The sequence below is a fragment of the Colossoma macropomum genome, unplaced genomic scaffold (assembly GCF_904425465.1).
Source record: "Colossoma macropomum unplaced genomic scaffold, Colossoma_macropomum, whole genome shotgun sequence".
In the NCBI taxonomy this organism is placed as follows: domain Eukaryota; kingdom Metazoa; phylum Chordata; class Actinopteri; order Characiformes; family Serrasalmidae; genus Colossoma; species Colossoma macropomum.
In genome coordinates this window covers 44,711,258-44,722,873 of record NW_023494791.1, presented here as the reverse complement: position 1 = coordinate 44,722,873, position 11,616 = coordinate 44,711,258, and the positions used below count along the sequence as shown (strand labels likewise).

Sequence of the window (11,616 nt, the reverse complement as noted above, 5' to 3'; positions counted from 1 at the left end):
AAGGTGGTCCAACAAGGTAGGAGTGTCTAATAGAGTGGACAGTGAGTGGACAGTGTTTAAAAACTCCAGCAGCACTGCTGTGTCTGATCCACTTAGACCAGCGCAACACACACTAAAACACCACCCCCACGTCAGTGTTACTGCAGTGCTGAGAATGATCCACCACCCTAATAGTACCTGCTCTGTCAGGGTCCATGGGGGTCCTGACCACTGAAGAACAGGGTAAAGGGGGGCTAACAAAGTATCAGAGAAACAGATGGACTACAGTCTGTAACTGTAGAACTACAAAGTGCACCTATATAGTAAGTGGAGCTGATAAAATGGACAATGAGCATAGAAACAAGGAGGTGGTCATAATGTCATGCCTGATTGGTGTGTATCCCCCCTGCAGTGTACAGCAGATTAGCTCTGCCTGCTTGAGCCTGGACTGCTTTTCCAATTTATATGAATCAGTATTAAAGCACCAGTAACAAAAACAGTTTGGACTAATGCTAAGGGTTAAAGATAAGCTGGAAAATGGTTATGTGAACATGAATTATGACTGTTTTTGGGATATAAACTAAGTGGAATAAGTGAATGAATGTTTTTTTAGATATCGAGGGTATTTAACTTGCAAGACTCAACACGTCTCCTAAAAGCTGAGGCCTTAACTGACTCATTTACCGTCTCTTTCGCCTCATTACCTTGACTGGCCTCTGCTATTCTTCCCTTGTTCTCTCAACGTTCATATTTGACAGGTTAATACTGCAGAAGTCTGGGAAACAATGAACAGCAAATCCCTCTTGGCGCTCTGGAACCGGAGTTAAATCCCTCTAACTCTGGTTCCAAGAGGGCTGGAGTGACTACAGTGGTACAGTGTGGTCATTAGAACATGAAGAAGCACACTGAAGCCCACAGTCAGGCTAGAGAGCCTCCAGCATGACATTTTTGGCTGAGTGAAGCTAAACAAAGCCAACAAGTGTGCTAATTAGCATCATGCTAATGACTAAATCACCTCACATTTGCATGAAACAATCTCAAATAGACTTGCTAATGTGACTTCTAGCATGACAGACTGATCAGCCATACATAAAAACCACCTCCTTCTTCAACAGTCAGGACCCCCACAGGACCACCACAGAGCAGGTACTATTTGGGAGGTGGTTCATTCACAGCATGGCAATAACACTGACGTGTTAGTGTGTGTTACGCTGGTCTGAGTGGATCAGACACAGCAGTGCTGCTGGAGTTTTTAAACACCTCAGTGTCACGGCTGGACTGAGAATAGTCCACCAACCAAAAATATCCAGCCAACAGCGTCCTGTGGGCAGCGTCCTGTGACCGCTGATGAAGGACTAGAGGATGACCAACAAACTGTGCAGCAGCAGATGAGCTATTGTCTCTGACTTTACATCTACAAGGTAAGAGTGTGTAATAGAGTGGAAACAGTGTTTAAAAACTCCAGCAGCACTGCTGTGTCTGATCCACTCGTACCAGCACAACACACTAACACGCCACCACCACGTCAGAGTCACTACCGTGCTAAGAGTGAACCAACACCCTAAAAACATCCAGCCAACAGTGATTCTCTGGTCTGAAACTGACCGTTGACGAATGACTAGATGACTAACACAAATCTCTAAATGTACACCGCCGAGGTGGAGCTACAAGAAAGGGGGTTTCTGATAAAGTGGACAGTTATAGTGTATATGTCCTTCTCTTTTCCCTTTGTAGCTCCTGGATGGTGTTTTCTAGTTGTTTTGTTAAGCTTTGGTACACTGGGCCTGTTCAGCTCAAGTGTGATGTAGAGTGATGAAACAGGGTTTTGAACAGTTTGGCTTTGCTGCCCTCTTGTGGTATAAAGGAGAAACTGCTGTATTGCAGTTAAATGTTACTCAATTATTTATTTTCAGTTAATTATTGCACAGAAAATGTAAATGTACATGGTCCCCACCCTGTGTCTTGAGTTTTGCACTGGAGCTATGAGGTTAAGGTAGACAACAATAATGAAAGCTTACACCCCACCAATTAGCATCATCCTAACTGCATGATGAACATCATACATAGGCCTACATCTGTGTGGCATTAAGGAACCTCTCATAGAATTTCTCTAGTGGCTTGTGACACTGTCACATGCTGTTATCTATAAACATGGACAAAAGTACGGGGGGGGGGAATAGTACAAAATCTATCAGGTGCTGTTTGTCCAGATCATTTTTGAGTGGTGGACCATTCTAAACACTTTACACTTACTGGCCACTTTATTAGAAACCCCTCTCCTGTACAGTCAGACTGTAGCTTATTTGTTGATGCACAGTTTGTGTTAATCATCCTCTAGCCCTTTATCAGTGTTCAGTTTCTGACCAAAGAGCCCCTCTTGTCTGGATATTTTTGGGTGGTGGTCCACTCTCAACATCGCAGTGACACTGACGTGTATAAAAACCCCTGGAACAGTGCTGTTTGATACACTCATACCAGCACCACACACACTGCCATGTCAGTGTCACTGCTGTGCTGAGAATGAACCACCACCCACATAATATCTGTGTGGTCAGAAACTGAAAATGACAAATGGAGCAGATGGGGGCTGATAAACTGTCTCAGTAGCTGGGCTAGTCTGCAACTGTAGACCTATAAAGCTACAAGGCACCATTATGGCAGGTGTTTCCACACAGAATGGCTAAAGAGAGGGTGATTCAGATTCATCCGATTTCAAAGCGCCATATTTTTTACACCCGTGAAGCGCCTAGGAACCAATCACAATCCAATTGAAAGAGGGGGTCATAGACTTTCTGACTCACCGGAAGATGGCTCCCTTCAGTCTGAGAGGAGATGCAACCCCTGAGCAGAACGCGTTCTGCGTTCTCCACTTCAATAAGAGTGAATCCGTCATAACTGTGCAACGTGATTTTCGTGGGCAGTGAAGCTCCAACAGCTCAGAGCGTTCGTTGTTGGTTCCACAACACTGGATGATCTCACACTGAAAGAGCCGTGAGTGCAGCGACACCCGACATGCTCAACCCAGTATGGGATGAATTTGACTATGGTGTTGATGTTGTCCGTACAGCTGGAGGAGGTTCATACTGAGACCTTGTAAAATTACATAATAAACTTTATGCTCACTTAAACCATTTACAGTTTACTGCATTGTTCTGTAATGATTTACAAGTGAAATCAATCATTTTGAAATCGGATAAATCTTTTAAATCACACTGTATTTCATGACGCTATTTCTGACACCACCTGGAAACCGATTCCCTCATTCAACGCACACACAGGCACATATCCCACACAACCCAGTCCCAAATAAAGCTCTAGTGCATCGCCAGTTTATCTCAAAACAGATTTAATTTAATATGTCTTTATTTTTAAAATAATTAAACATTTGTATTTCTTCAACCCTTTTTGACTTTCTGTAATCATTTATTCCAGGATCCGGCAGGTCGGATCCTCCACATTCCCACAGTCCCCTTCTTCACCCTCACTCACTCTGCAGCAGTCCCTCCCCACCCCACCCCCCCAAAAAAACCTGCAACTAAAAAACTAACTCAGAATGGTCAAATTCGAAAAAAGAAGTAAAAAGCAAAGAAAGAAAAGAAAAAACAACAGTATTTTTAAATACCATGAGGTGGTGTTCAGTAATACCTCAACAGATCGGATACTCTGACAGACCCTAAGGAAAAATAATATATATGCTAAAGGTTCTATTCAATGACCATATATATGACTCATTTTATATATATATATATATATATATATATATATATAAGCTCAAATACAGAGTCATTGGTTCTACTAGATACAACATATCAGTGTGCTGCTTTCAGTTACAATGAACAGATCAACACTATAAGAAACTCCCTCTCAGTCACACACACGTACACGTACGCCGATACGAACCTCTGGTTTGGTGCCAGATCCGCCATGTCTTGTAGCAGTGGGGTGTGTGTGTCTTAAACGAGCTGTTAGTTTTCTGGTACCAGTGCCAGACTGGTGCTGAAGAGAGGAAAGCCCAGAAACCCAAACCAGGACAGAACTGATCAGATCAGAATACTCTGTGCAGCACCCGAAGAACAGAAAGATAAAAAAAGAACAACCTAAAACATGTTTATCAGTGAGCTGGGCTGTGCGTGATCTCTTTGCTGGTTACCGTTACTGAACCTCATCAGCATCCAGATTTCATTTACAGAGCTCCAAACGGAAACGACAGGACGACACGACCACTCAGGATCAATCCAGAGACAAGGAGGGGGGAGGGAGGTGAGGGTTAAAGTGAGAGTGAGAGAGAAAGAGAGGGGATGAACTGTAAGAGAGGGAGTGAATAAGAAAGAACGAGACAGAGAGAGAGGAAAAAAGAAGTGAGGTGAAAATGAATGAGATGAATGTGAGAGAGTGAGAGGGAGGGAGGAAAGGAGGGAGGGAGGGAGAAGGTACAGGAGAAAAGGAGAGATCGAGAGAGTGAGTGAGAGCGAGAAAGAGTGCGAGAGACTGCAGGAGTGTGTGTGTGTCCAGGTGTTGGGGGTCTTTTAGTCATGAAGGGTCGAATGGTAGGAGGGTCCAAATAGCTTCTTTTTGCTGCTGATTTTTGTTGTTGTTAAATCTCCACAGTAGCAGTTCATTTCAAGTCCTACTGTCCGGTCAAGTCCTTTGACGACCCGCTCCAGTGAGGGGGCTCTTTTTTTATCGTTTTCTCTTTTTTTAAGTCCTTTTTTTTTACTTTAATTTTATTTTCTTGTTCAGTGTAATATTTTCAAGGGAAAAAAATAGCAGGAAAAAAATAAAGTTATTTACAGTGCTGTTGAAATAATGAAACAGACAATGGGAATCTACTGTAAAGTAAGTCGCACAATACAGAAAGGAAAAAAATAATAATAATAAAACAAAATAAACCCCAAAAACGACTCTGCGGGCGCTGGCCAACGTTCTGGGAGTGTTTTCCGGAGGCGTTGGGAAAGCGATCCTGGGCAGCTGGCGCTTCGTTAAGTGGGAATAATGGCGTCGCTCCGCAGGCCTCGCTTCAGCTCCAGATCCTCCAGCTTCTTCCACAGCTCCTCCCGCTCCTTCTCTTTCTTCTTCTCTCTGGAGGAAAATAAGAGGCGGTGAGTGGAAACACGTCTGATCCTCCTTAAAACAACAGCTCTGCAAAAACAACTTCACAACTTTACCCTCAACTTGTTGGCTAATGTTGTTAACAAGTTATGGAAGCGTAGCAACGTTCAACTCAAACTGTGATCTCTAACAGACACAATATTGAATTGTATAGTCAGTACTTATAGGGCTCATATCACTGGGGGGAAAAAAAATTATATATATATATATATATATATATATATATATATATATATATATATATATATATATATATATATATATATATTTATTATTGAAGTAAAGGAGTTTGCTGTACATTGTTAAAGTTTCAAAACTACCATTCACTCTCCAGTCCATTTATGGCAGGAGTCAGCAACCCAAACGTTAAGAAGAGCCAGTTTGTCCTTTTAGCAAAAATCAAACCACCTTGGGAGCCACACCATTTAATGTCCATTTTACGGTCTTGGCTGTAAATATGTCTCAGTATGTGCTGATGTGTTGGTAAAGGCTAAAAAATATAAACAAGAACACAGAAGTACTTCGCTCTGCTTTCAGCTTTAGCTCAGCTATAGCTGCTATTCTCGTATCTCTGACAGGAAACTTTCAAAAGTAGAACAATTTCTTGTAAAACGTCTCTCAACGTTTGACTTTATGAGGCTGAAGTCGCTTCTCATTTGCCAGCTTCTTGATTGAATTTTCCTGTTCCACCCTTAATGGTGCAGCAGGCACCATTTAAGGTGAAACGGGAAAAAATCGAACAAGAAGCTGGTGAACAAGGTGCAACTTCAGCTTTGTGACTTCAGTGTTTGACAGTTTCTTTTTAAGACCATTTATTGTTAAACTGTGTTGAACGATCAGCAGAGCTTTATTTTACTGTAAAGGAGGATTATTTTATTTTTACCTACAAATCTAATTCAGCTGTGGAGCCACAACAGGACGGTGAAAGAGCCGCATATCGCCGACCCCTGATAAATGGAAACTACGCTACAGAAACAGCCCAGTTTCTGTGATGTCATAAAAACTCACTCTTTTACATGTATCCAGCTATTTAGCCTCCAGCAGTTTAGCTCCACCCACTCACACTGAAGTTATAAGAAGTGTTTCAGCTTTGGGTGATTTCTGAATGAGGCTCAATACAGAGCAGCCAATCAGAACAGAGCTAATTCATCTAATATCTGTAAAGGATAGTAAGGAATAAAAAGGGGCTGGAAACGGTTCTGTAAAAGAGACGTGTGACCATTTTTGGTAAATAAAACCAAACAAATGTTATAAGTGGATGTCAAGGGGGAAAAATACAAAGAACACTGATCATCTGTACATTTCATTAAAAGGAGAGCATAATTGGACTTGTTTAACTTGACTCAATGCTGTGCAGTATGTAAAAGTTCACTGCAAAGTATCTGAAAGCATTTATAAATTGGGCACCACTAGTGCTTTTCTTGTATTCCAGCTTATCAAACTTGAGAAAAGGATTGTGATATATTTTTTTTTGCAAGATCGCCCAACCCGCTAGTGAGACATCGCTCTCTTACCTCTGACGATCTGATTTGTAGTTGGCAGTGAGTTCATCAAACAAAGTGCTGTTCATTTCCATGAAGGCTTTCAGAACGTTGTACACTAAAGCTACTATCGCCCTGAAAAGAGAACGGAAGCGACAAATCAAGAGTGTGAAAGAGCAAAACATCAAAAAGAAAGACAAAATGAAAAAGAAAGAAAAGTAAAGTATTGTGGAATAGTTTAAAATGTTAAAAAAGATGCTGATAAAATCCATCAAGCTATAAAGTGTTTATAAGCACATCTTTAAGAGTTTAGTGAGGAAATCCACGCCTTTGTTTTGAGAGGCGGCGTTTGTGTCAACAGAGAAACTTACGGATTCCAGTGTTCTTTGGAAATCCGGTACAGGCTGGCGAACATGATGGGCAGAATGACGTTGGAGTTTTCCTCGATAAGACTCATGATGTACTCGTTGTTCCAGTAGTACAGAGCCCTCTCAGCCACCTACACACACACACACACACACACACCACACACACCACACACACACACACGAAATCAACTGAATCAGACACAGAACGGTTCTAGCAAGGAGAACGGCAAACACTGAAGTCTGATTTAAATCCAGCAGATGTAAAAAGTTTAATATTAATGTTTAGACGCAAAAGTTTGAAGTCAAATTTTGAATTTTTTTTTATCTAACAACAAGTGACTTTTCAGCGATTCCACTGTCACAAACATTAAAAAAAAAGAAAGAGGGGCAAAAATGCCTGTGTGAGCGACAAAGCTCTGTAAAAAAGGTAAATCTGCTTCACTTTAAAACAATAAACTTAACTTAAAAATATAAACTGGCTGTTTCAATATTTCAGATTCACTGAGCGAAACAGTGATCTAAGGAAATGTGCAATGTGTTTATGATTTAGTAACATCATAACACAATCAACAAAGCTGAATCGCTGCATGTTTTGTTGATGTGTAAATCTGTATGTTAAATAAAAAAGTAACTAAGTATTTACTAAGTATTTTACAGGTTAATTAAAATAATTTTGGGTGATGATCCACCAGAATATACTGTTCTACAGTGAACTGGGCTGAGCCCCAGATCTTTACACTCCCAGCCAGCGTGTCTTCCCATTTGTACCACTACAGAGTGGAGAAGGAAAAGTGTTCCTCTTTTCCACCAGATGCATGATGGGAAACCAATTTAAAAATCTAGTTGCAGTCTTGCAAACAGTGACCCTGCAAGATCCCCAGTCTTTGCAAAATCATAATCTGTGACTAGAAACTCTGTGACATTGTCTTTAGAGGGTGACTTCAGTCTTTCAACAGTCTTTTCAAAGTCTTCTAGCGTACAGTTAGCATAAGTGAGAAGTTTCTGAGAATGAAATTTAACGCACTACAAATCCCTGCTGTTGTTTTTCAGTTTTTGAGGAGATTTTAAAAGTACCTGTCACCCTTTACACTGAGTGGAAATTTTATGATGAATGGACCACAAAAAACAACCCAAAATCACTTGTAAAAAATTGTGGTTGCATTGACTTACATTAATAGTAAAGTTTAGTAAAGATACAAGGTTTTGTTCCGACAGCAGCGAAATGAAAATGCCACAATGAGATCAGGAACGGTGGTCTAACTCGATTAGAGGAATGATTTCCAGGACTGACACTGAATGGGAATGGGCTACCTGGAAGTGTGGGCTGGACACGCATTTGGAGATCTGCTTGAAAAGCGGCTCCTGGATCTTCACAAACTGCGTGGGCTCGATCACGTCCAGGATTTCCTCCAGCTCTCCCAAGAACATCACCTACACACAACACACACACACACTGTATTACACCCAAAGTCCACACACTGACCATCAAAAGTGTGGACACACCATGCCTTCTTTTATCATTTTCCCTGCAATGTTTTCCACTGTTACTTTTCAATTCTGTCAGAAAAATACCCAGAAAAAAGTTTAGTTATCATAAAGCAGCTAGTTATCATAAACTCAGCTTCACGTCCTCCTTGGTATGAAGAGCAGGTTTGATATCATGATTTGACAGGTTTCTTTCTGAACTGTTGTTAAAAACACACGTCAAAACTCTTTAAAAGGTTTAAATGCCTGAAAGGTCTGAGCGCTGATGAGTGCTGACATCACACGGGGATAAAACGAGCGAGCTTTGGCTTTATACCCAAAGCAGAGCTTTTATCAGCTGCTCTTTCAGTTTTGCACTTTAGAAAAGTTAGACGTCTTTAAACTTGTGACAAAGCTGCTCACCATCACTACATCCGTCCACTCACCTACTCAACCCCTCCTGAAATTAACAGCAGCCTGCTTAGATCTGAGCTTACCTCCTTTTGACTGCATGTCTTTGGCCAAAACTTGAGAAGGCCTCTAATGACCTGCAAAGAAGGGAGAGAGGAAAGAGATAAATAACTGTGTAGTATGAAAGAGTCGTGAGATATAAGCCAGACTGAAAGTTGGGTTTGTTTGATAAGTGGAAGTCCTGTAATGTTATCTGTCAGGATTTAATTGGCCAACTGGCAAGTCAGAGTGTTTGAGCAATTTCCCCAAATTCCTACAGAGAGATCAGACCGAAAGGTCAAGGACTGGCTGTTCACATTAGTGTTATACTACAGGACACACTCAACAATAACAACACCTAGCACAGCTGTTTATGTTAGCAGTTTCTGTTTTTCCATTAATGTGAGGTGGATTGGAACAGGAGTACTATACTGAGGGAGCTCTGGGTTCTGCCAATTACAGAAGACCATGTATTACTGTAAAAACTACACACACTGCAGATTCATACTGGATTAAAATCCCTCCACAATTATTACTGTCAGACTGTAAAACTACACTCACTGCAGATTCATACTGGATTAAAATCACTCCACAATTATTACTGTCAGACTGTAAAAACTACACACACTGCAGATTCATACTGGATTAAAATCACTCCACAATTATAACCATCAGACTGTAAAAACGACACACAAGCACTGAAAGATTCCTAATGTATTAAATTATTACCACATTAACATATTTTATCCACTTTTATTATAAAAAAAAAGGATTAAAATATCACTAAGCTATCACACAGCTAAATCAGAAAAAAGTACAGAACCTCACCGTGTAAAATTAATCCAGGAATAAGGCTCAAGTGTTTAGATTACTGGTAAAAGGGGCAATTTAGGAATAATAAAACACACCAAAAAGTTTAAACAGAGGGCTGTAGCACTTACTGGTTCTGTTAATGTGGGGTCTTTCTCTAGGAACTGTACAATACAATACGCCAACTGCAAAACAGAGGGGAAAAAAAACAAAAAAAACAATGTAAATCACCAGAGAGAAATAAATTTCCTCAAATTCCTTATGAATGTCAGGCAAGAGATCTTGCTTCATTAGTCTGCAATCACAGGCACTAAAAACAGTGGCTTCTAGTTTACAAGCACAGAAGCAAAAGTACTTGACTGCTCTCTGCATTCCTGGTGTTCGATACACAGTGTAAGATAACAGGGTTGTCAATGATTCAGTTAATTCCTACAGAATCAATGAGTGTGTTTACATGGACACCAATAACACGACCACTATCAGATTTCAGCAGTTACAGCCATGAGTGGTCATGTAAAAAGCACACACCAGTTTCTGGGATAAAGACCGTTACCAGATTTCTGGATTTTTAGCTCAGTAATCGTGTTTTTCAGCACATGAACACCCTTACTCTGATTTCTTTCGTTTATCTTAGTCTGCGCAGGCGCAAAGACCGAGGACAGAGCTGTCGCAGAAACAGCCAGCGGTGTTTAACACAGCAACCGCGAGACAGCAACAAAACACTTTTAAAGGGAAGAAGAAACCATCGACATGCTTAACAAAATGAATTTTAATTTTCTCCTTCTTCTAGATGTATATTCATATTTCAAACATACAGCGATTCAAAAAGATTCATCCGATTTCAAAGCGGCATATTTTTACAGCCGTGAGGCGTCTAGGAACCAATCACATACCAACTGAAAGAGGGGGTCATAGAGTTTCTGACGGTCAGTGGAAGATGGCTCCCTTCAGTCTGAGAGGAGATGTGACCCCTGAGCAGAAAGCGTTCTGCGTTCTCCACTTCAATAAGAGTGAATCAGTCATAACTGTGCAACGTGATTTTCGTGGGCAGTGAAGCTCCAACAGCTCAGAGCGTTCGTCGTTGGTTCCACAACACTGCATCCGAAATCGCACTGAAAGAGCCGTGAGTGCAGCGACACCCGACATGCTCAATCCAGTATGGGATGAGTTTGACTATGGCGTTGATGCTGTCTGTACAGCTGGAGGAGGTTCATATACAAGTGAAATAAATCATTTTGAAATCGGATGAATCTTTCTTATGTCATGTCCTTCCTCTTCTGAGAGTTTATTGGTGGGTTGAAAAGCAGAAACCCGATCGCTGCCTGACACATGTAAACCCGGAGTTTCACATCATCCGATTACTCAAGTGCATGTAAACGCATCAAACTTATTACTGACAAAAATCTGATTTTCTGCAGTTATCAGATTAATAAGTGCAACAAAATGCACTCAGTGTTATTTGGCCATAATTCTAGACAGAAGAGGCTGTGATGTCTGGTAATGGACCTCTGTCAGAAATAGAGTGTATTTATGGCTGGACAATTCACAAATTCTCTTCATAACAAACGGCTCGAAGAACCATCTGAATGCATAAAAGGTTCTCTGCATAGTTAAATGGATCTTCATGTTGGCAAAACTTTACTTTTAACTTTATAGCTTGAAACAATAAATAAAATAAAATAATAATAATAATAATAATAATAATAAATAAAAACACAGATGGTCCCATATAGCACCAAAAGGCTTCCACTGTTATTAAGAGTCACAGAACCTTTGTTGGGTACTATATAGAACCCTTTTGCTAGGAGCATATTGCCCAGGCACACTTCCCTCCGTACCTGTGCGTGGAAGAGAGAGAGACTCCTAACTGTGTGGAGAGGAATCAACACTTTCACCAGGAACTGCTTATGCTCTGCTTTCAGAGGTAAAGCAAAACCATTGATAATGCTGCAGAG

The 11,616-nt window shown here is 40.8% G+C and overlaps 1 protein-coding gene across 2 annotated transcripts in view; it reads right to left on the bottom strand.

Annotated features, from left to right (window-relative positions):
• Positions 1–3,308: 3,308 nt before the first annotated feature.
• Positions 3,309–11,616, bottom strand: part of ppp2r5eb (protein phosphatase 2, regulatory subunit B', epsilon) — a 46,543-nt gene continuing 38,235 nt past the window's right edge. For both annotated transcript variants that reach the window (XM_036575139.1, XM_036575140.1), the window contains 7 exons: positions 11,500–11,608; positions 9,793–9,846; positions 8,899–8,949; positions 8,249–8,368; positions 6,941–7,068; positions 6,603–6,704; positions 3,309–5,058 (listed from right to left, as the gene is read on the bottom strand). In XM_036575139.1, the coding sequence (XP_036431032.1) occupies positions 4,959–5,058; positions 6,603–6,704; positions 6,941–7,068; positions 8,249–8,368; positions 8,899–8,949; positions 9,793–9,846; positions 11,500–11,608 (664 nt within the window). In that variant the 3' untranslated portion in view covers positions 3,309–4,958. The remainder of the gene's footprint in view (positions 5,059–6,602; positions 6,705–6,940; positions 7,069–8,248; positions 8,369–8,898; positions 8,950–9,792; positions 9,847–11,499; positions 11,609–11,616) is intronic.